The sequence below is a fragment of the Pipistrellus kuhlii genome, unplaced genomic scaffold (genome assembly GCF_014108245.1).
Source record: "Pipistrellus kuhlii isolate mPipKuh1 unplaced genomic scaffold, mPipKuh1.p scaffold_m20_p_1, whole genome shotgun sequence".
Classification (NCBI taxonomy): Eukaryota; Metazoa; Chordata; class Mammalia; order Chiroptera; family Vespertilionidae; genus Pipistrellus; species Pipistrellus kuhlii.
Genome location: NW_023425404.1, coordinates 116,778,375 through 116,803,450, shown reverse-complemented (window position 1 = coordinate 116,803,450; position 25,076 = coordinate 116,778,375). Strand labels below are relative to the sequence as shown.

At 43.9% G+C, this 25,076-nt stretch overlaps 1 protein-coding gene across 4 annotated transcripts in view; it reads left to right on the top strand.

Moving 5' to 3' along the window:
* Positions 1-25,076, top strand: part of FAM171A1 (family with sequence similarity 171 member A1) — a 105,872-nt gene that overhangs the window by 36,857 nt on the left and 43,939 nt on the right. For all 4 annotated transcript variants that reach the window (XM_036460621.2, XM_045588355.1, XM_036460611.2 and 1 more), the window contains exon 2: positions 24,657-24,884. In XM_036460621.2, coding sequence (XP_036316514.1) covers positions 24,657-24,884 — 228 coding nt within the window. The remainder of the gene's footprint in view (positions 1-24,656; positions 24,885-25,076) is intronic.

Below are 25,076 nucleotides of genomic sequence, written 5' to 3'. Positions count from 1 at the left end.
AGGTGTATCCTCTTTCATTTCTGGTGAATATGGGCGTTCTGCTAGAATGAACAAGTGATAGGAAAGAGAGGCAGAGATCCGATCACTCAGCTCAGTGCATGTCCCATTGTCAGGCTTGGATCTAGCAGTGAACGTGAGTGCTAGGTTCCCACGAGTGTCTTTGCCCTCCTCCCAGCCCTCTTGGTTGTTCTTTATACATAAATAGGGGTTGGGTAACTTCGTGGTTCTTCTTATTCTTCTCCCTCTTTTGTCCCCTCTGCAGCCTTTTATCTTTCTTGGGACCACCGAGAGGCTTCTGAATTTTCCCTTATGACAGTCAAAATCAGGATGTCATGTCTTTCTCAAGGATAGTTTGGGGGACTGCCTTATCTTTTGCTTTTTGTAAGAGAGAGTATAAGTGTGATCCCCAAATAGTAGGGGTTTCTACAACCTCAGTGAGTGAGTTGGGGTGTTGTGTCCCCAAAGTAGATATCCTTAGACCCTTAGAGAGTCTCAAAGGGATGAGAAGGGAATTAAAATATTCTGCATGCTTAGGAAGCATGTGAGAGAAATAAAAGCAAGCACACTCTAACAGAGAAAATATAAGACTACATACACCACAAAACGTCTACACTAATAAAAGAAATATGCAAACTGATCATACCTCCGTGATGCCCACCAGCCAATCAGGAGTGAGTATGCAAATTAACCCAACAAAGATGGTGTGTTAATTTACATATGCAGGCATGGAGAGGCCAGGTGTGGTGGGATGCCTGCTATGAGGGGGAAGGCAGGAGGTGGAGGGCACTCTGGCCAGAGCAGAGAAGACCGAAGGCTCTGGCCAGAGTGAAGATGGAAGGGGTGGCCAGAGTGAAGGCCTGGGTCCCGGCTGCCGGAGAAAAACTGGTGCCGGCAGCCAGGGAAAGGAAGGCCAAATCTTTGTGTAACAGGCCTCTAGTCTAAAAATAAGTGATCAATTCGATATTCGGAAACCCTTGATTGGAAGCAGTTTTAGCACCTGATAGGGGAGTTACCTCCTGCCTCTTGCAGTGAAATCCCTTCACCTTCTTCCATAGGGGGAGCATCTTTGGTAATAGACAGGTGGATGGATTTCTCTGGGAAATGCTGGAGTTCACTGCTTTTTCTGTTCAGACCTGCTACCCACCGATCTGCAGCCAGCTTCCTGACCCTTCTCTGCTTTCAAGTAGGATTTGGCCAGGGATCTGGGTAGTTGTCCCATCCCAGAAGGGCCACTCTGCAGGAGCAGCTCCTGATTTCTTTTCTCCAGACTCATTGCTCTGGGAATTAAGGAGGGGGAGTCTCGAGTCCCTGGTGGCTTTGCTAACAGCAAATCTAATCATGTCACTTTCCTGCTAAGAAAGTTCCAGTCTCCCCATCACCAAGATCATTAGTCTATACACTTCTTAGAGTTAAAGGAGCCAGAGCAGGGCCATTTGGAAGGACATTGTTTGACTGCATGCCTCTTGCAATAAAATGGAGTATGTGCCCTTAACGTGTGTATATTTATTTATAAGTTATGTCATGTGTAGCTATAAAATATTAGTACAGCCAGACTTCTTTTTTACATGGGAATGAATGTAAGCGTATTTTACACTTTATTTTAGTGACCACAAGCCCACAGGATGAATCCAGACCTGACCTATGGCCTTAAGCTCCTCTGCAGCTGACCACAGCCCCACCTCTCTGGCAGACTGTTTTTGCTTTGCTCTTCATCACCAGGCAATCCATGCAGCTTCTGTTCTGGCCTTCCCAGCCCTGCCTGTCCTCAGCCTCCCTGATTCACATGTGTTTCTTTCTACACACTCCTGGTTTTGTCTGCATAGCTTTCCTCTCTCCTACTTCCTGGATTTCTTCCCTACACAGCTATTGAGACCTTGTAAGTTTTCTTCAGCTTCCCCCAGAAGGCATCTGTGTAGACACCTCTCTTACCTGCACCCAAATGTCCATGGACTGTTTCCTCCCCGGCACCCGGTGTGCTTCAGGACCCCTGATGGGGAGAGCACTCTTTCTCTTACCTGGTGTCTGAGAATGCTGAGTCTGTCTATGGGATAAATTCCCTAAAAGTCATATCTGGTCAAAGCGCGCGTGTGTGTGTGTGTGTGTGTGTGTGTGTGTGTGTGTGTGTATATATATATATATATATATATATATATATTTGTGACTTTGAGTACCCATTTTGCCAGAATTAGAACAACATAATAGATTATCAAACTTACTGATGCCCCCCACCCCAAAATGAAAATTTCAAGTGAAAAATGGTAACTCACAGATGGAGCTGTTTCTGTGATTCTACTAAGAACCTCCCACGAACTGAGGTTTGGAAAGAAAGTTATTGGGTCTTGGGAAGTAAAAGGGATCCTTTTGGATGGAGTGTCCATCCATCCTGCCTCAGTCACTAAGTGCCGGGACTCCTCACACGGGGCACCACCTTACGGGCGCTGCCCAGCTGCCCCTGGACGACTGGATTACCCTGACACAAAGTGTGCTGTGAAAGAGAGGCCTAAGGAGCTCCTGGCTCTAGCGGTCAAGGGCAGCCTTGATTGCCTGCCTGTTAGCCTTTTATTGCAGTTTTTATCTTTAGATACAATCAGTAGGGTGAGTAATCTTGGGAGGACACATGTGTTTACATTGTGCAAGGGCATCCAAGGACTAAGCATAAGGATTCCAGTAAACACCCGGGGCTCTGCACGTGCACAGGCTTGTTTGGAAAGGTCAAGGAATAATTAGGGGCGCTGCCTTCTTTACTCCCCTAAGTCGGAATTCCAATGAACAGGCAGTCAGCCTTCCACACACTTTCCTTTTCTCGGAATGTCCTCCTTACAAACTTTCCAACCATGTCTCCTGTGCTCCCCCAAAACTAAGTCAGCATCGAGACAGCCGGTTGTAAGGGCTGCATTGTCTTCTTAGGTCACCGGAGCAGGGCCATAAGAAGCCCTTCACCGAACAAATACCAACGTGGCAGTTTGGAAGGGCACCAAAGCTTATCCTTCCAACACACAGAGAGTCAGTGGCCTGGAGAGGAAGAGAGCCACCATCTGGGGGGATGCCTGTGCTTTCCAGGGGCAACCCAGAAAGTCTAAACAGAAAATACAGCTGCTCATAAACCCAGAAATGCCTGTCATTCAAAACAGGTAAATTTTGCACAGGGTACAAGTCCAAAACAGGGACTCGTTCTATGACATGCATAAGACAGAATGTTATGTAATCTTTAGCATAAGTTTTAGTGACAAGGGAAATATTTATATGCTGATCTACATTTAAAATGCAAAAATGTGCATGTACTACAAGCTTCCTGCTATGTTGAGAAAAATGGCTAAAAACAAAACAAATTAAAAAAAAAAACACCTGAAAGGAAATACATCAAAATGTTAAATTAGTAAATATTACCTCCTCCTGGTCCCCAATGAAAAGGACATCAGTGGCTCTGAAGGCCTGTGCTTAGGCCTGAGGTGGGGGGCACCAGGCTAGCCTCCGGGGAGCCAGAGATGGTTGTCAGTGTGATTAAGGTCTCAGCGATCTCGATTAGTTAAAATAAATTCTCACTTGGAGAAGAGTGTTTCCTCTGGCCTTTGTGAATAAATCCATATTTGTGTATGTACTAAGCCTATTAGAATAGTGGGATAATGTGGTATTAAGATCTCTCCAGTCCCTGTCACAGGCCCCTCTGAAGTAAAGGAATTTTTGTTTTTTGCATCTGAATTATATATTAATAAAGTTCATTTAAAACAAAAGACCTGAAGGTGACTTGTTTTCCTAATCCCAACCAATCCCTAGAATTTTCCATTGTGATATGAGGAAAGGCACGTTGAATCCACAGCACACTGACTTTGTGTGTGTGTGGGGGGGGGGGTCTGGAGGAGGGGTGGTGTCTGTCTCTCAGGGTCACTCTCACCTGCACTCATTGGAGAGGAGAGAGGAGCATTGCACCAGGCGCTCTTGATTCCCCCCACACACACACGCTGGGAAGGTGGGCCACTGGGGGGCCGTGCTCTGCTCTGGGGCGTTGGGATCAAATTCCTTGATCGGCTCCAGGAACCGAAGAGGGCTTCTGGGGTCCCTTGAGTTCTGTTGCCAGAAATCACTTGGTACTCACACAGAAGTCCCTGCCATGCTTGGGCTGTGGTGTTACCTTGTCGGCCAGATGGGCTCAGTAACCATCTTCCTTAGACATGAACGTGACGCACATTCCAGACAAATGACCGTTTTCTCCACAGTGCCAGCCTTAGAAAGACTTGCAAATAGGCAAAGCTACAAAAGTTAAAATGTGCACGTTCCCACGTCTGCTGTGTGCATTCAGGCCTATGTTGTTTAGCATTGGATGTGGCCTTCTATTTTGAAATATTTTCCAGTCATAGGGTAGCCATTTGTCCTACCATGCACTGTATGATTACTCTTGGCACGCCACCCTTCCATCATCAGGTTTTGGCAGTGAAAATGGGCTTCTCTGTCTATCAGGGAAGCACATTGTCAACAGGAAATATCTCCATGAGACAGAGAAAACTTCAGGAAAGATAATGGGAGGAGATTATCTTTTATATGACCTTCACATCCCCGTGCGACCTCATGTTGGGCTCTGGGCCTCTAGGAAATAGGAGAGGAGCAGTTCCTACTTGCTCAGAGTGTGGACTCAGCAAAGTTCTGCTCTGCTCCAGCAGGAAAGGAATCACACACCCTGCAAATCCTGAAGTGGCCTCCATAAACCCATTGTATTTTATCTTCTCCAAATTAAGGATGCCGTGTGAATTGTAAATGGAGTTATTTACTGGGGAAGGCTATATTTTTCCTTACTCTTGGGATGTTTATTTATGCCTCTTAATTTTCCGCTTAGTTTGGATATCCTTTATTATAAAAGACTTGGAAATATGCACAAACACAGAAGGTAAAACTTACAGGTGCTCAGGTCTCCTGCATTTTCAAAATGGTCAGATCCGCTGTGGTTAATGAAGTTGGCAGTCCGTAGTTTAGATATTGGCATCTCTGTGTTCTTGCTAGGCGGGGTCTTTGGGAGGGAGGCTAAGTGTTCATCTTTGACTGGAGGCCCCATGTAGGATAGTGGGGAGAGATTGCAGAAGGGAAAAGGAGAGGTTTTCTAACCTTCTCAGAGGAGGGTTAGACCTCTGAGGACTGATGCTTAGATCCAACAGACCTTTACACAGAAACATTTTGTTGTAAAGACAGGCCCATTGGGGAGAGCTTTCAGAGCAGGATGGTAGCTGAGAGGGGTGGCTGCTACTTCTCCTCAGAGCCAGCCCAGGCGGGTCCCAGGGCCGGGCTGCTGCTGGGGGCAGGGAAGCTGGTGGCGGACATTAGAGGCATTTCAGCTTGGGTGCTGGGACTCTCTCTCCTGAGGCCGCCAGGATTGCCGTCCCCCAGCTGTTATGTCCTGCAACACAGAGGAGGTTCTGCTGTTCAGAGTAGGAATTCCAAGTGTTTTTTTCTCGGAGGAAGAAGAGCTTTCATCATGTGCTGTTTGACTCGGCCCTCCGGGGCTGGGTTCCTGGCAGGCAGAATGAAATCCGGGCTGAACTCACACTGGTAGTTGATTTACATTCTCCTGCCAATATTTTTTTTTTTAAGTCACAGTTTAGTTTGCAGAGGGCACTTCTGTGACTGGTACAGCACGCCAGGTGTGGTGAGGGTCTCAGGAAAGGGGGAGGCCCAGGACACTTGCTCGCTCCCTGACCCCAACCAGAGGCTGCCTCCTACACACCCCCAACAAGGGATCCAGCCCACAATCCAGGCATACGCCCTGACTGGGAATCGAACCAGTGACCTCTTGGTGTACAGGTCGATGCTCAACCATTGAGCCACACTGGCCAAGCTGTGATTTGCTTTTAAATTGTGAGTTGTGACCGCATGTTCAGCTTACTTGAATATTGGTTATTTCAGCAAATACCAGTATGTGCATCAGAAAATGAGATAAACTTGGTTTCTGATTGCCTCTAATTTGTATTATATTTATGTTTTAGTTATCTATCCATTAATTAATTAATTAATTAATTACATAATAATAACAAATTAGCAAGAAAACAGAATGTTCCAAGTTTAAAGCACAGCCAAGTTTGCAATAAGGAATAGCTGTTATGTTAAGATTACTAGTATATTTGCTTTTTTTAAAGTTGAAAAACTAGAGCAGTTACTTATGGAAATATTGAACAAAATAGACTTTGTTGAGAAAACATATCTGAGCTTTTCCATATCTTTAAAAACTAGTTTTTTGCTTCTAAAAATGAAATGTTAACAGATGTTTGTCTATTTACAAGACTTTCTTTTTATTCCCCTAGCATTTACTAATTTCACAGTGAGGTAACAGCTTTGCTTTCTGACTAAATGCAGTACACCCTTTCCTAAGCAAATCCGACATACCCTGATTGTATGCTTGGGCATGGGGCATATGTATTGCATTTGGATTATGTGCATAATAGCCAATGATTTTGAAAGATTAATGCTTGAATATGGTCAGCATGAAAATGACAAAAATATTTACTTTTTTCTAATCATTAAAAGGAAAAATTTTATCTTCCTCTTCCTCCCCAATTGCCTTCATGCTCCTAAATAAGCACTAAGTAGTCACTGATTGGTTGACTGGAAAGGAAACATTACAGTATTGAATTTATTCACATTTTTTGTGATGTGGATGTTACTGTTGTGGGATTTTAAGTGCTTTCCTGCTTTAAGATGAAATCATAACTATGATTCTGTGTGTGTCCCATTAACTCATGCATTTTAGAACCCCGTTTGTGTTGCACCGAGGTCATGGGTACATCCCCCATATGGCCTATGTATATGGCATCCCACAGCTCCAGGCAAGCGAGTGGGAAGTAGTAGAATTTATGGTAATGCACAAGTTCCTGAAAAACAAATCAAAGTGATTGCCCTGTTGGGGGAGTGTGGGTGGTGCATGGACAGCACATGGAAGTAAGGTTACTCCAGAGACCATCCCAACACTACCCACCACATGTCACAACTCAAAGCCCTGGACAGGATTTCCAGGCTCACTTCAGAATTCCACTGGCCTGATGGAAAGTCTTGACTTGGCAGGAATGTAGCCATGATGGATGTTTTGCTGAATTTAGTTCCAGTGAGAAGTTAGATGTGACCTAATTGAGTGGGAGAATGGGAATCTGGAAGTAATTGCTGGTTCTCGGAGGGCGGATTGCTGTGTTTAGGATGCAGTTTTCTCCCACTGTCCTCATTTTCTTTTGGGGTCATCCTTGAGACTCTTCACCCCAAATCAGATAGCCTTGACAGTCATCTTTAAAAGAATATCTCATCTAAAAAAGGTAAGTGAATCACTCTCTAAATTTACTGATATTGATGAAAGGGTAATTTAAACATTTTTCCTCTGCACGATAATAATATTTTAATATGACTTTTTCAAAGGAGAAGCAAAAATACTCTGTCGTAGCCATAGTGAAACACTTACGTGTAAATCTGTAACTTAAAATCTTTTTTGAATCGAATAATTTGGATAAATGTGCTTCTGAATGTGAAGTTAGGGGTTGGCCCCAGTAAGAAATGGCCAGTCAAGTTGCACACTACAGTGATGCCCCTGCGGCATTATCATGCATATGCATGGGATGTGCACTGCTTGGGTGGGTCCGTCACAGTTTTATGTCCATGCCTCAGACCCTTCCCCCATGATGCTATGAAATGTGTCCCACTAAGACCCTCTGCCTGGGCCTCTTTCCTCACCTGTGTTGAGAAGCGGTTGGTTCAAGTTCAAGTTTACCCTTCTTCCTATTTCTGTCCCCACCATCATACGCACACACATATGCACCAGCAAGCCCCTCTCTGCAATCTTGGGATTGAACTTCAGGGACTGAACTTCAACAGGAACCTCCTCATTTTTCCTTCCGCCCACAGTCTCCCTCTGTTGCAGTCCATTCTGCATATTGTTATAAGATGCATCGCTTCCCTTCCCTGCTCAAAAAACCTTCAGTGATCCTCTGTTGAAAGTCTGCAATTTCTCATTCACTGCTCTGATGCGTTAGGTCTCACTGCTCTGTGTAGGTTCATCAAGTCTGACCTGAGTTCCTATTGTTCTTCTCTGACAAGTCATTTTCTACTCCCACTGCCGAAGTATTTTCTGCGATGTGGAACGTACTGTTTATTCATGCAGCACAGATTTTTATAAAGTTCTTCCTCAGAGCAAGTGTAGCTCAAGTTCTGTACCGATACTCTATTCATGGCTTATCCTTCAGCCAGGAAAGTCTTGAGTTGTCTGTTTTAAAACATAGATTTTATTGTTGTTCAGGTATGGCGAGGCCCACAGATCAGTAGACAAATGTCATTGAAAAGACAGTTTGTTAAAGTCACAGTTTCCAAGAGGACAGGCAAAACATGCTATGGGGAACACCTGGGGGAGCACCAGGTCAGTCAGGAGGCAGAGGGAGTGAGGGAAATGGGGATAAGAGTCATTGTGGTTTTCTTGGAAAGGAATGGGCAAGCAGAGTAGGTAGAGTTAGGATTGGTGACTTTTAATAATTTCAGTGGACTCTGGAGCCTATGGGGGGATCTCTAATTGTCTGACATCTGGCCCTGAGGTGATTGGGGCAGGGGGGCAGGGGGACAGTGGCCCTGAGTGTCAGCACTTCCTAGAGCAGGTGGTTGAGTGTTGGCTCTGGATGGGTTACTTTGCATATAAAGGCATGCTCACAAGTGAGACTTCCAAGACCATAGTTTGCTATCTCTAGGAATTAGCTGATCCTGGGAAGGGCAGTTCCTACAGAGTCAGCAAAGCCCCAAGAATTGGAACATAAAAGATGTGATTAATGCACCTACTGGACCTTACAGCCCCATCTTCGTTAGAGGTTAACTAAGGAAGCTTGAATGAGAACCTGGAGTTCCTCAGTCTGTAAAGTGACAGATTGAAGATTATATTATAGCACAGCCAAGAAAGAGCCCACAGATTCTTCTTTGTAGAGATGAAGCCTCTGATACTTCCCTCCCCATTCCCAGGATCTTAATTGGCTCCATCCCCAGTGGGGGCCATGCTGGAGGCAGCCAATCAGTGATTCTCTCTCATTATTGATGTTTCTCTCTCTCTCTCTCCCTCTCCCTTCCTCTCTGAAATCAATAAAAATATATTTTTTAAAAAGAGGACCCAATGAAACCTGCACTTGCAATGGGTAATGTAACAGAAGAGAAACCCTGACCTTTGGGAATCCAAGTCTTTTATAATAGGCAGTAAGCATGCCTGCCTATGAAATTGTGATTTATAAGAAGAAATATATATTTGGTCTTCGTCTTCTAAAGCCCTTTGAATTTCAGAGTGATACAGGTGACTTTTTTATTTTCATGAAATAACCTCAGGATGGGGCTGGTCAGCAAAGAAACCACCACTTACTTAATCAGAAGGTTGTAATTTTCCAGGAAGGAAGGAAGGAAGGCTGGAGGTTGAATCAGTCCCCAATGGCTAATGATTTATCAATTTTTCCTCTGTGATGAAGCCTCCACAAAATCCCAAAAGAAGGGGGGTTGGGGAGCTTCCAAGTTGGTTAAACACATGGAGATTTGGGGAGAGTGGCATGCCTGGATAAAGTGTGGAAGCTCCATGCCCCTTCCCCATGCCTGTCCGTACACATCTCTTCATTTGGATGTTCTGAGTTACAGCCTTTTATAATAAACTAGGTAAAATGTTTCCTGAGTTCTGTAGGCTGCTTTAGCAACTTAATCAAACCCCAGGAAGGGATTGTGGGAACCTCAGATCTATAGCCGCTTGGTGGAAGCACAGCTGACAACCTGGGTTTGAGATTGGCATTTGAAGTGGGGGGCAGTCTTGTAGGACTGAATCCTAACACTTTGGGATCTGGCACTATCTCCAGGTCAGCAGTGTCAGAACTGAGTTGAATTTTAGGACACCCAGCTGGTGTCCAACAGTTTTTTTATAGTGTGAGATTCTCTCCCCCTGGTCCCCGCCCCTACACACACACACACACACACACACACACACACACACACGAATTGTGATCAGGCTTTCTTTTGCTTCAGAGGGAGACACTATCTGTCATACATGGAAGAGAGTCCACACCAAAGTAATCAGTGCATAAATACCAGAGACCTTGGAGAAACCTCTCCCAACAGTGGCGTCTGCTGTTCTTCCAGCTCCCTGTGCTCTTGGGAATTGTCAGTGGTGGATGTGAGTGAAACGATAATCTTCCCTGAACTGTAGCCAGGTGAGGTCTGCTCTTCCCAGAAGCCTTTTCAGGAGACCTTTCCTAAACTTTCAAGACACTGGGTGATCCTCATTTGAGTTAGGAAACAATAAGCTAATTATAAAATGGCCAACAGTTATTAAGCCCTCACTGTGCTGTGCTATATGCTGGGCACCTTATTATCCCACTATAGCTCTCTAAGATGTTTGGGGAGCATCACTCCCATTTTTATGGATGAGAAACTCTAGTTAAGAGCTTTAAGCAGCAAATGGAGAGAAGAGATTCAAATACAAATTGTCAGAGCCCAATGCTCTGAACATACTAGCTTTCCTTTTTTATTTCTCTTTCATTGAAAAACTTTTCCATTGAGAGGTGCTGGTGGTCTTGAGATTTTGTTTCATGGGGAAATTTAGAGGCAGGGGAGCCAGGAGGCAAGACCAGGAAGGACTTTGGCTAGCAGACCCCTTATAAACATCACTGCCACTTGCAACAAATGCTACAGTGTTTTCACAGCAGTTGAAATCCCTATTTTATGGACAAGAAAATGGAGGCTTAAGGAGAGTGATGAACTTGACCAAAACAACATAACAAAACATGAGGAGCCTTGGAACCAACTCCAGACTATTTGTCCATGAAACATTCTACAGAATGCTTGGTGTACACACCAAGGATGTCAAACTCACTGTCCGAGGCCCATAGCAACTATTTTTGTGGCCCAGCCAATATAACAGTATGTAAGAAACGTTTTAATTTTGTAACTTAATTTTTACAGTATCCTGTTATACATAATTATTAATAACGAACTGCAACGTTCGCTAACGATTGATTACTATAACTGTGTTGCATTCGTTTCCCTTACCTGCCTTACGTGCAGGCGCACCATTTCTCTCCACTAATACCAGCAGTGAATATGTTAGCAGCCCATTGCCACGTCATTAGTCTTGGACTGACTTGTTTGGTGTGCGCAACAGGAAATATTTTGCATTGGGAGAACAAGAAAAATAGGTTAATTGCATTATGCTTATTCATTTTTGCAATTATTCAGTGTCTAATAAGTTAATGTTCAAGAAAAAAGTATTTTTATTAAAATGGTCTATTATTTTATGTTAACAGTTACTCATTTATTTCAGCCCTTTGTATTCAGCATTTCTGTATCGAAATAAACCTGTTTCTATAAAAATTGAAGCTTTTGTTTTTTGCGGCCCACATAAACTTAAATCTTGTTTATTTGGCCTGTATTAGCCTTTGAGTTTGACATGTTTGCTTTACACACTCCCCTCCAGTCATCGTGGGTATCATATCAAAGACCCTAAAGTGCTCTCAGATACTTAAGCTTCTTCTGAAACAAAAAAATAAGATGTTAATAATAGGTTCACTGTAGCTTGTTAAATATCTCTCTTTATAAAAGACAAGTACAGCCAAAACCGGTTTAGTTCAGTGGATAGAGTGTTGGCCTGCAGACTGAAAGGTCCCAGGTTCGATTCTGGTCAAAGGCATGTACCTTGGTTGTGGGCACATCCCCAGTAAGGGTGGTGCAAGAGGCAGCTGATCGATGATTCTCTCTCATCGATGTTTCTAACTCTCTATCCCTCTCTCTTCCTCTCTGTAAAAAAATCAATAAAATATATTTTTTATAAAGATAAGTACATATGTATAATTTAATCACATTGACTAAACTTCAGCTGCTTCAAGGACCTTTATCTTCTTTCATAAAACTTAAGTGCCAAGAGCCTCACATACTTGAACCATTCACAGCTTCCTACAGGCCACTGCAGCTGGCCTCCTTTGCCCTTTCTTTAATTCTAAAAGTGATTAGTGAGCAGCTTTCTCACCACCAGCTCCCCCTTAGCACTTTTCATCTGGTTTCTTCCTAGGAGAGAAATGACTTGCTAAAAATCAAAACAAAAATATCTGATTAGTTTCTTTTTTCTGAGCTTAGTGGCAAAGCTTTGTATGATGTTTGCTGTAGGTTTTTTTGTAGATAGTCTTTACCAAGTTCAGGTTCCCCTTTATTCCTAATTAATGAGAGCTTTTATCCTAAATAGGTGCTGGGTTTTGTCAAATGCTTTCTTTTTTTTCTTTTTTTTCTTTCATCTATTGATATGATCATGTGATTTATTTATTTATTTATTTATTTATTTATTTATTTATTTATTTATTTTTAGTCTTTTGATGTAATGAATTACATTAATTGATTTTTAAAAGGTGAACCAGGCTTTCATAATCACACTTGATCTGAAGGTTTCTTTTCTTTTTTTAAATCCTCATCCAAAGATATATTTTTTAGAGAGATGATGGGGGAGGGCAAGAAACAGAAACTTTGATGTGAGAAAAACATTACTGTCTCCCTTACACACCTTGAATGGGGATCAAACCTGATTATGTACCCTAACCAGGAATAGAAAAATACAGCCTTTGGGTGTATGGAATGACACACCAACTGAGCCACCTCACCAGGGCTGAAGGGTTTTTTATTCAAAAGAGATGCCATGAAATTTTGCTCTTTACCTAGTCCTTGACAAAAAAAAACACAACAACAACAAAAAAAAAACTATTAGAAATGCATATTTATAGATATACTAGTAAGGAGATCTGGAAACACACACTAGGATTTTTTCCTCTACCAGTTTCCCTTGGCAACCATTTAACGGACGTCTTCCAATAGATCTTTAAAGCTTGGTGAGGTGTGTGTGTTAAATATAGATGTACTTAATATTACTCATTAACTTCACAGTTCCAAGTTCTTCCAAATTCTCCTAAGTGGTCTTTGTGCCTTTGTGAAAATTTTACACCAGCAATGGAACAGAAGCCTTTTACAATGTTTTCTTACAGCGATCTCCGTATAATATTTATGTCCTCCCTCTTGTCACCATAGTGTTGCCATCATCATAATTCTGTTGTGAAGGATGTTATATGAAGCTTATAAATGCATTTACCATATTTGCATTTTAATATTATATTTATTTTACACTTATCTGACTCAAATGGGGATATTATTAGGTTTATAGATATGAATTGGTTTTTAGGGAAAAATTCTTGATAGTTGTAATCACAGCTTTTTTTTTTTTTAAGCTATATTTGGCAAAATTTTGGTGTCCAATACTCCCTTCAAATTTTACTTTTTTTGAACAATTACAGCAACCTTTAAAGTTAAACTAGAGGCCCAGTGCACAGATTCTTGCATCAGTAGGGTCCCTGGGCCTGGCCTGTGTACATCCCCTGAGGTGTCACAGATTTCAAGAGGTTGCAGGCCAGGCCGAGGGTCCCCACCAGTGCCCGACCAGGACTGGGGACATGGCTCCAGAGTGTGTCCAGCCCATGTCACCCAGTCCCGACTGGCTGGACCCCAACAGCAAGCTAACCTATTGGTAGGAGCATCTCCCCCAGGCCGTGAGTGCGTGTCATAGCTACCAGTTGAATGGTCCTACAGTTGCTTAGGCTTTATATATATACTAGAGGCCCGTTGTATGATAGGGCCCCTAGCTGCACTCCCAGTTGCCTGGGAGCCAGCAAGTCCCTGCTTCCCACCCCAGCTGCCTGGGAGCCTGCAGGTCCCCTTCTGTTTGGAGCACCACTTCAGTAGTTCCCTCTCCCGTACCCCTTCCCCTCATAGCAGGCTTCACACCATTCCAGCCTGCATATGCAAATTAACCTTCATCTTGTTGAGTTAATTTGCATACTCACTCTGATTGGCTTGGGCATAGCGAAGGTACAGTCAATTAGCATTTTTCTCTTTTATTAGTATAGATAGATTGGTTTGCCCTTTGTTGTTGTTGTTGTTAATCCATCTGATGATACTTTTTTCCATTGATTTTTAGAGAAATGGAAGGGAGGGAGGAAGGGAGAGGAAGACAGACAGACAGACAGATAGACAGACATATCGATTGGTTGTCTCCTGCACATGCCCCGACTGGTTGGGGATGGAACTGCAACCCAGGAATCAAACCTGTGACCCTACAATGCCAGGGCCGACACTCAACCACTGAGCAACACCAGGCAGGGCAGGTTTGAATTTTTAAGAGACACTTCCCTCAAGATAGTGTCTCACTTGCACTTTAAAGCTGCACTTGAATGATTCCTGCTACCACCACATTAAGAGGATTGGAGTCAGGTCCATTTAGCTTGCTATCAGATAGCTATTTTAGGTGAGATCATAAGAACATTATGTCATTAATTTTGCTTGATGACACTTGGTTATACTAGCATATGTAAATTGTATAGTTGAATGAAGTAAATCCAGCAGTAGTTTTCAGATTATCCTGGGACATTTACCTAAATATTCCTTGGTTAGTTGCAAGAATGTAGCCCTGTATAGTTGTTTTAATAGCATAACCTGCCTATGGAACCAGCTCCTGAAAGTATCTTCTTATACTGAGTTCAAAAACATAAACTTCTTTAAAACAAATTTTTTTTTTTTTTAATTTCAGATAGTAAGGGAGAGAGAGATAGAGATAGAACCATCAATGATGAAAGAGAATCACTGATTGGCTGCCTCCTGCACAACACCCCTCTCCCCCCCTCCCCCCTCGCCTCCCCACCCAGGGCATGTGCCCTGACCAAGAATCAACCCATGACCACCTGGTTCATAGGTCAACAGTCAACCACTGAGCCATACTGGCTGGGCTCTACCATTTGATTAATTGGTAAATGAATAGACTTAACAAGATCCTTAGCCAGAAAGTCAAAGCAGGTTGTTATTCAAGAATCATATTTTCTGTTTTCATGGTAGAGTGTTTAAAGTGAGGGGAAGAAAGCATCCTGTCACTTAAAAAATGGAATGTCAGTGTCATACATGCTATACATGTATGCAGCGGGTAGTCTATCTGTATATGTCATAGCTTCTGTAATTGCTGTACTTCTGCAGATATTTACTGTGTATTGCAGTATTCTTGGTAACTTGATGATGTTGGTTAGAAAGTATTGTTATAGGGATAACTAACAGTTTACTCCTCATACATATTTCTTATGGGAGAGGGTAGGAATCCACCGATTGATGGCCTGGAGGTATCCTGGCACCACTGCCAAGACAGTTGTTTACAGAGGGGAGGAGAAGGAAGGTACTGGGTTGAAAGAATGTGTCATGAGATCGGGGAGACAAAGCTGCAGAGCACTCAGACAAAGCCAGTCAGCATGAGCACCATGTGAATAGCATTGGGTGCCCGCACAGATCTCTCCTTGTTCCAAACAGAAGTATTGTATAAAATATAAGCTCCAAGTAAAGGGGCAAATCTCTTACCACAAAGGTCTGATAAGTTTTCAAAAATAGCCTCCCATTTGGAAACGTTTTAAATGAACAAATAATTTTTTATTGTTTTACTTAAGAGACAGAAAGCCATGTGAGGCCTCTGTGTTTGGGTTAAATACAGCCAAGCACAGGCAGCCCTGGGTCTCCAGCGGGTAGAAAGGGCCTTTCTGTCTGCAGGGCCCCTGTGGCCACCCAGCAACACTGGGTTCCGAGCTAGGTGTGTTGCTGTGCTCTAAAAACCAAGAGGCAAGAAACCGGTTTGGCTCAGTGGATAGAGCGTCAGCCTGCCAAATGAAAGGTCCCAGGTTCGATTCCAGTCAAGGGCATGTACCTTGGTTGCAGGCACATCCCCAGTAGGGGTTGTGCAGGGGGCAGCTGATGGATGATTCTCTCTCATCGATGTTTCTAACTCTCTATCCTTCTCTCTTCCTCTCTGTAAAAAAAAAAAAAAAAAAAAAAAAAATCAATAAAATATATTTTAAAAAAATAAAAACCAAGAGGAAGAAAAACTGAAATCCCAGAGCACAGGCCAATTTGAGGGGGATATAAAGGGGATGAAAAACAGTCAGAGAGTGCCCAAAACCTCCCTCCCTCCCTCCCTCTCTCTCTCTCTCTCTCTCTCTCTCTCACACACACACACACACACACACACACACACACAAACACACACACATGTGGGAGTCCACCAGCTTCATGTGGCCTTCCAAGATGAAGCCAGAGTTTATAGAAAACTGAAGCACTGGGAGAGCTGCAGTAGTACCAGCCAGTCCATGGTTACAACAGCGATTTTGAGAAGGTTGGTTTTGGGGCCTGGAGAAGAAGTTATAAAATAAGTGGATTCTGCCATTTGTAGAAAAATAAATGGAGGTACAAATTATTTGAAGAGAAAGGGGAAGAAGGAAAGACAAGGCCTGCCTTCCTCATGGCCTGTTCGTGTTTGCAGTCAGTTTTTGTTCAGTACCGATGGGGTTCTTCCTGGCTCTGTCATTATGTTTGCTCTCAGCTTGCTACTTAGAGGTACCTTCTGTCAAGCCAACAATTAGAAATGGCCTTGTTGCTTTTAGTTCTAAATCTGTGGCAGATAGAAAGGAAATGACTAAAAGATAATGCTGGGCTAAAAGATAATGTTTAGTTCTCTACCCACAAAGCAGATGTTCTTTGAACTTAGAATGGACTAGTTTGTGCCCACAGAGCTAAATGCTTTGTGTTTGCCAAGTGCAAAAGCGCTCTGAATCATGGTTGGGGAAGAATTCCTGAGCACTTGTTTCTTCCTTCTTGATTCTCCCACTGGCAGTGGCTGAATTCCTCATCATGAAATGATGTGCTGAGTAAGAGTGTGTAACGAGAAGAGACCTAAACACACACTCATGGGTCTATCCACTATGAGAAGGCAGAATTGGAACCCCTGATGGATACTGTTATTGATTGTTCTCCAGAAAAACAGAACCAATAGGATGCATAAATGTATATATAGAGAAAGATTTATTATAGAGAATTGACTCGTGTGATTATAGAAGCTGACAAGTCCCAAGATCTGCAGGGTGAGCCAGCAGTCTGGATCTCGGGAGAGCTGGTGGTATAGTTCCAGTGCAGACGCTAGCAGGCTTGAGACCCAGGAAGAGCTGAAACTTCAGTTCGATTCTGAAAGCAAAAAGCAGCCAGTATCCTAGTTCAAAGGCTGCCATGCAGGAGGAATTGAATTCTCTTACTGAGAGGAAGGTCTGCCTTTTTATTCTTCTCAGGCCTTCAACTGATTGGATGAGAGCCACTCCCATAGGGCCAATCTCTTACTAGTCTTCTTTTTAAAATGTTAATCTCATCCAAAACCACCTGCCCAGAAAAGCCCAGAGCAATGTTTGGACAAATATATGGACACCTCATGGCCCAGTGATGTTGACACATGAAGTGAACCATCACAGATACTGAGGAGGAAAACCAGGGGGTGGGGGAGAACCAGGCGGGTGCAGTTTCCAGGAAATGGTCCTTAGCCATTTAGTGCCTTGTCAGGACAGCACATTACCTGAGGGGCACAACAGGACTACCCCTCAGTATGTTTAGGAAAGCTTGTAGGCAGCTCATAGAACTTTGGAGGATGAGTCTCACAGACAGAAAGCTGCCTAGGCCATATGGCGAGACTGGGCCAGGGATACTCCACCGCCCTCCTGCACTGAGACAGGGCAGCTTGCATTGCTGTCCCCACCCAGATGCCTCCTCCATGGCCCCTTTGGTCAGAAAAAGCAACTGCTTCTTTATGTTGCTGTCTTTCAAATCAGAATCCAGCATGAAGGCATTAGATTAGTGGAACCAAAGTCCATTCCTGCTTCCTAGTTACCAGAAAGGCTGGGAAGGTAAGTGCATAGCTTCTGCCTTGGGCCAAATGTGTGGTGTGGGAACATACTCAAATCAGATGCTGGATTGTCCACCAAGACTCGTCTTCCCATGCTACCTAGCCTCCCAGACTCAGCTTCCCCCAGTGAACTCAGGAAGCCATAATTAGGGCCCATATCCACACAGTACTGAATAGCCAGTGCCATTCCACTTAGGCAGAATGGCTCATGGGTACCCCTATTTAAATCTTTTACGATCACCCCTAACCTCTACCTCTAGGATACTTTCAGATATTTTTACTTTGTTTGTATTTGTTTTTGTAAATAAACTCCAGGCCTCATTAGATTAGCTATGTTTTTAAGTTCTGTCTTACCCAGTTTCAATCTTTTTGTTCTCTGGCACATGAGGTGGGCCTAACTACCCCTACTCCCAACCTCCTCCCCCCAAAAAACAACAACTTTAAACTTCTTAAAACAGGAGCTATATCTTTTATTTTATTTTTTTAATCTCCCACAGTACCTCCTGTCATACAGCATACAGTAGCAGATCAGTAAAGATTTTTTATTAATTCTAATCAATTAGTCATCTGAATTCATTATTGCTTTTCAAATAAATTTTGATAGTATCAATTTAAGACAATAATGAATAAGAAGTGGAACAACAACAACAACACCCCCAGGGATATTTAGGTCATGTACCAGATGATATCCAGAAATGCCTGCTAGCTTTAGTGAATTATTCAACACATACATTGAGTACCTAACTGTATGCCAGACACTGTTCTGTGTGCTTGGGATTCATAGACAAAGAAGGAAAAAGAGACAAAAGAGCTTTTTCAAAGTTTACATTCTGGTAGTCAGACAGTTAACAAAGACATAAATTACAAACATGCCAGAATTGATGTGTCATTCAGAAAAGAAAAAAAGTAGAGCAGAATAATATCGGCAGGGTGGGGTTGGATCGACATTTTAGATGGGATGGTCAGAATTGTAAAAATGTGTTTTTAGATAATCAGAGAAAATCAAATGCTTGCTGGGTAGGAGATGGTATAAAGAGGTTGTTTTATGTATTGGGTATGAAATGTCATTTTGGATATGTTTTTTTTAAAGTATCTGTTATAAACTGAAGTATTTGTGGGGAAATAATGTGGCTGAATATAATATCTAGGATTTGCTTCAAAATGTTCCAGAAAAAAAAAAAAAGAAAGAAAAGGGGAGGAAGTAAGAAAGTCAGAGTGAGGAAAATCAAGCAGGGAGAATAGGTTAAGCAAAACGGTAGAAAGGTGGTATGTGAAATTTGTTTACCAGCCCAGAGGGTTTCCTTACTGTTCGTTCTACTTTTGGCTGAGATCTAAAATTTCCAGAGTAAAATTAGTGGTCAGCACAGGCCTCATTCAGGAGGTGACATTTAGCAGCAAGTGAGGGAGTGAGCTGCATGGATAGATGTCCTGTGTCAACAAGGAAATAGTCATTTCGATTTCCTGGAAGGGGGAGGAATATGACATGAGGACAGAGAGCTATTTGGTTGGGTGTAGGGACCACATAGAGCCTGTTAAGTCACTGCAGGGACCTCAAATGAAGGTCAAATCCTTGAGTGCTCAGCGCCATGCCCAGATCCCTGCGAGTTCTTTGAACTGTTCTGATCCTCTGGTTTTCCTTTCTCAGGTTCTGAGCGGAGACTTTGTCATACATGATCTGAGTGTCCAATGGGAAGGACTTCCTGCAGTGAGGGAGATCTGTCTGTGCTGTCGGATGTGGAGCCACCCCCTCCTGCGGCTGCTGAGCACTGATTGTGCTTCTGTGGCCGAGGAGCTCCACTTCTGATGTCATTTGTCTTAGTTCATGTAAACTCAAATTTATGTGGCCAGTGTTTTCCGTATTGGACAGTGCCGTGTAAGGAGACGGTTATTTTCACTCCTGCATTCATTAATTTCACGCACTTTTATTGATACCTGTTGGCTCTAGGTACCAGGCTAGGCCTTAAGGTCATAAAAATTAATTTTAAAAAAATGAGAACCTCTATTCCTGGGGACCCACAGAGCACACCAGATGCTATGCAGCAGTGGCCCCTGTGAGGTGTGGACCACCATCTTCAGGCAGGAGCGCCACCAGGCAATTCTTACCCCAGCATTTGCAGCTCTGCCTGTGCCTCTCTGTCTGGCTGGGTCCTTTGTATCCTTCAGGCCTGAGCTTCAGTGACAGCTGCTCACAAGGCCATCCCTGACACCCCTCTGTCATCCTCTCCTGTGGTGCCCAGGGTTCCTGTGAGGCACTTCTCCCATTTTTAAATGGCACCCGGTGTTCATTTAATATCTAAAGCTGAAAGCTCCTCAGGGCCAGGGTCTGAGCACACTGTTCGCCCACATAGTCAGCCTACAAGGAAAGCTGACCGAAATCATATAGGGGAGGGACCGTGTCAGCATAGACTGTGTGGAGCCTCTCACCCAGTTTGGGGAGGGTTTGTTGAGTCCAGAGCAGTTTCTCAAATAAAACTTAACTAGGACTTTAAAAGGATGAATAGGAATCAGCAACTTGAAGGTAAAGTTGTAGAAAGGCATTTCCTACAGAGATGAAAGGTGGAAGGGAAGGAAGGGGCACGTGTGGGGCTGTGCCTGGGGGGCCTGGGGGCAGTATGGGGGGTCAGGTGGGGCCTGATTGTGAATGAATTGAAATGTATCCCCCTCCCTAGAAAATGCGATATTCTAGGGAAGGAAAGATTACCTATTTATTTTTGGCCCTTACAAAAAACATCTGCCACCTTCTGACCTATGGGAAACTATTTTCTGTGTCTATTTAGCCAAACCAGTTAGAGCTATCCTAATGGTTTTTAAAGGGTAGAGATTTTAGGGGAGGTCCCAGGGGAGGGTCTCAATAGAATATTCATTAGCTTTCCAGGTGTGTCCTTTCATGGTCACGGTCTCCACTGATTGGCTGATGCCAGGGCAGGGGTCATTAATCAGCGCAGCTGGTCCTGCTGTCAGCCATGGTGTCACTTGTCTGGTTTTGCTGTTTTCCTGGGTTTGGAGCTGAAACACAACTGAGGCCAGATGCTATCTCTAGGGTTAATGTGTAAGAGAGTAGCTGTGCATAAGGCATCACATCCGGCCACTCTTAACCCCTTGTTCCTCCTCTAAGGGGGTCCCACATGACTAACGACACGCCAGGGAAGGAAAGGTCTGGGGAGGGTCCGAACCGCATGACTACCGATACGAAAGGTCAGGAGGTCTTACGTGCTTGCCCAGCCATATTCTAGGGAAGCAGAGGTCACCCTGGGGGCGAGGTCCTTGTTCTCCCAGTTTTGTCTGTTTCTAGGCCCCTGGGGCTCACTGCCCTGGTGACCTTCTGTACCTGGCCTAACGTCCTGGCTTTACCCTTGTTTGTCTGCCTACCACATTCCAAAGCATACCATTGCAGAACATAAACTAAGCTTCCTATATTAGAAAAAATTCAAGTGGTAGACTAGAGGACATTTATTTCAGTAGAACTTTTTCTTTCTGTGTTTATTCAGAGTCCTTTAGCTTTTCCCAAAGCTCAGCTGCTTTTACCATCCCAGCAAACAGGGAAGAGAGGGCAGAAATTTTGTAACCCCAAATGTTAGCAAATGTTGCATTACCATAAAATACATAAATCATCAGTGCAGCCCTGCAATAAGCCACCCTCCCACTCGCCCTGTTGTAGAGGACTTTGGCTGTGTGAATATTAATGAAAGCTGAGTTAGTATGTGTTATAACTTGGCATGCCACCTGGGGACAAGGAAGACAGAGTTACAGAAGAAATCATGTGTAGGATACATCTTGAAAATCTGCATTAAAGCGATGGTGATAACATGAAGATAATTAAATGAGTTTCATAATCCTTGATTTTCATGACGTTGGTTTTATCACTCTCTTGGCCATTAGTTTTTTCCTTCTATAGTAGGGGTGTCGAACTCAATCAGAGAAGGGGCCAAAATCTAAAATCCAGCCTAAATCGTGGGCCGAATGGTTTACTGAACAGTCATAAACTGTCGTGATGGAAACGCAGCGGAGTGCAGTGATGACAGCGCGGTGCGGGCCACATTGCAAGGCCTGGCGGGACGGATTTGGCCCGCGGGCCTTGTGTTTGACACATGTGTTCTATAGTATGAAGTAGCCCAGTTCAGTTTCTGTAGCACTTATGTGTTTTTTTCTATACAAAGGTTTTGAGACATTGGTTTGGTACAGATCTATAGTTCCTACGTCTAGAGTTATTTGACTTTTTGTGGTCATCTAGTCCAGAAATATATTAAGTCGGTAGGTGAAAAATGATTGACTAACTTTGCAGTATTGATAAAACTTGGAGTATTGAAAAGGTTGCTTTAGTATCATAAGATAGTTGGCAAGTTACCAAGATAGAGGTCATCGAAGCAAAGTAAATTCTTCTCGATGCGGTTGCCCGGCTGTGGAAGAGCTGTGGATACAAGCACCTAAGAAAAAGAAGTTTGCTGGAGCAGGATGCACCTCTCATTGTTCCGGAATGTAGTCCTTTAATTGAAGAACATCGTGATGCTGGGGTCTGGTCCACTGTCCTCTCTTCCTGTGTTATTACAGAGGCTTCTTAAGTGGAAGCTCATCCTCAGTCTTGTCTCTTCCCTAGTCTGTCCTTCAGCCAGAGCCAAATGTTTCTGTAATGTAAGTTTGATTTCCACTTCCGTGTTGAAAACCTTTCTGACTTCCCATTGCCCTTGGGATAAAGAATGATCTTTTTTTTATTATTATTATTACATGATCTCACTCATTTGTGGAATATAATGAACAACATAAACTGATGAACAAAAACAGATAGAGACAGAGAAGCATCAATCAGAGAGATCAACCAAAGGACTTGTATGCATGCATATAAGCCTAACCAATGGACACAGACACCAGGGGGGTGAGGGCATGAGGGAGGGGAACACAGGGGGGATAAGGACATGGAAGGAAGGAAGGAAGGAAGGAGGGAGGGAGGGAGGGAGGGAGGGAGGGAGGGAGGGAGAGAGGGAGGGAGGGAGGGAAAACTACGGAGAGACCAAAATTAAAAAAAAAATCTTTTTAAAGCTCTTCTAAAGTCTTGAGTGATCCTGCCCCTATTTGCCTCTCTAATATTGTCTCCCATTGAATCATAGACCCCCTCAAACTCTTCATCCAGCTTTCAGACCCTCTTTCTGTTTCTCAGGAAGCAATACTTTTTCTTGCCTCTGAGACTTTGCATATGCTGTTCCATCAGTGGCCCCTTCATTCCTGCACCAAATGTCTCCCAAGCATAGCACTTGCCTGTATACTCACTTTTCTTCACCACTGTAGTTTGCACAATTACTCTCAATTCTAGGCATAGAGTAGCAGTTCAGTAAACATCTCTTGCATGAAAAAATGAAAATACTCCCATCTGTTTTAATATGTTAACGTTAATTTGGATCTGTTCATTTCCCACATTTGTTATTTTTTCCCTGCCCGAATTATTGATTCAACTTCATTTATCTCTTCAAACATGTACCTCTTTTTTTTTTTCTAACCATCTTCCTCCCACTCTTGGGTTCTCCCTTTTAATGATATTTAGACTATGTTTGGGTCTAGTCTTCATGATTACTAGCAGAGTTATCCTGCTTTGCTTATATCCTTCAGTAGCAGCTTGAGCCTGTTCAGGCTGTGTTTGCAGGCAGTGCTGGGGAGGATAAAAGAGTACTGTGGTTGCTGCACAATGTCTTAAAGGGATCGAATTTTTATCTCAATTATTTGTTGGCCTGAGTAGGAAGGAGTGAAGAGAAAGCAGTCGGTGAGGGTCATTGGTTTGAACAAAATAGGAAAATATCTATAATATAGATTCTATCTACACTAATAAAAGAAAAATGCTAATTGATCGTACCTTCCCTACGCCACAGCCAATCAGAGCGAGTATGCAAATTAACCCAACAAGTTTTGCAGTTAAATTGTATATGCTGAGGGAGGGAGGAGTGAAGACTGAAGACAGCATAGAAGGAAGAGGGAGGGAAAGTGGAAAGCAAGGCAGCGGAGGGAGGGAAAGTGTGGGCAGGGTGGGCGACAGCTGCAGGAGGGAAAATGCAGAGAGTGGGGGGGGGGTGGCGGTGGGAGGAAAAGCATGGAGTTGGGGGGGGGCGGGCAGAGGCGCAGGGAAAGCGCGGGGAGGGCAGGGTAGGAGAGGTGGTGGTGGCAGGAGGGAAGCCCGCCTGAAGTCCTGTTCTTGCAGGAATCTTCCTGCAACTGGTTCCTAGTATATATATATATAAAGCCAGTAACCAGAATGCTGTAATGACCAAAATGACTGGTATCTATGAGGCTCACTGCAGCCAGTGAACCAGCCAGATCAGGGGATGGGGCCAGCCCCACACCCCACCCCTAGTCTCTCCCCTACCCCAGTTAGCCCACAGCTCCTCTCCCCAGCCTGCCCAGCCCCTGATCGCCTCCCCAACCCCAATAGGGGGCAAGTGCAGCCAGCCAATCTCCTACAGCTCCTCCCTCCAGATGGCCCTACCTCCAATGGGCCACCACCAATCAGCCTGTTGCCCCTCCTCCTACCCAGTTCTGCCCCCAATTGGCCCCCCACTTCAGTTATAGAAAGGGCTGGCCAGCCAACCACCCACTGGCCCCCAATTGGCCCCCAACTGTACCCTTACCCCAACCAGGGGTGGGGCCCACCAGCCATTTCCTCCTTCCAATAGGCCTGGCCTCAATCTGCCAATCAGAGGCCTGGCCGGCCAGACCCCACCTGTGCGCGAACCTCGTGCACTGGGCCTCTAGTATAAAATAAAAAGGGATCTCAAAGAAGGAAATATTTCATAGTTAAAATTATTTGTGTTTTGGAGGAAGATGTTGATTTTCTTAGCACTTTCCACCTCCTATCACACTGACAGCAGAATCTCTGTGGAAGTGCCTGATAAACAGCTCTTGTTCTGCATTGCTTTTTCTCTTCCAGAAGTTACACTGAAGGTCCACATCAGTGACGCCAGCACCCACCAGCCTGTCCCGGAGGCGCTCATCGAGATTTTCACCAACCAGGTCTCCATCGCATCTGGCACCTCGGGGGCAGATGGCGTGGCCTTCATCAAGTTCCAGTATAAGCTGGGCAGTCAGCTGATCGTCACTGCCACAAAGCATGCCTATGTGCCAAACTCTGCCCCTTGGAAGCCAATCCGATTACCTGGTAAGGTGCCCTTATCCTTTCTCTGAAACAGAGTTTGTAGTCAGGCCAGTAGTCACACACAGAAACGATTTTGAAAGTGGAGGTCAGACAAAAGGGAAAATATTGGTTTAGTCTCTGCTTTATCTTGTGGCCCCCTTATGTGAAGAAAGGGCTGGGAACTGGTATAAAGGCGGTTGAGGCCCCATCTCTTTA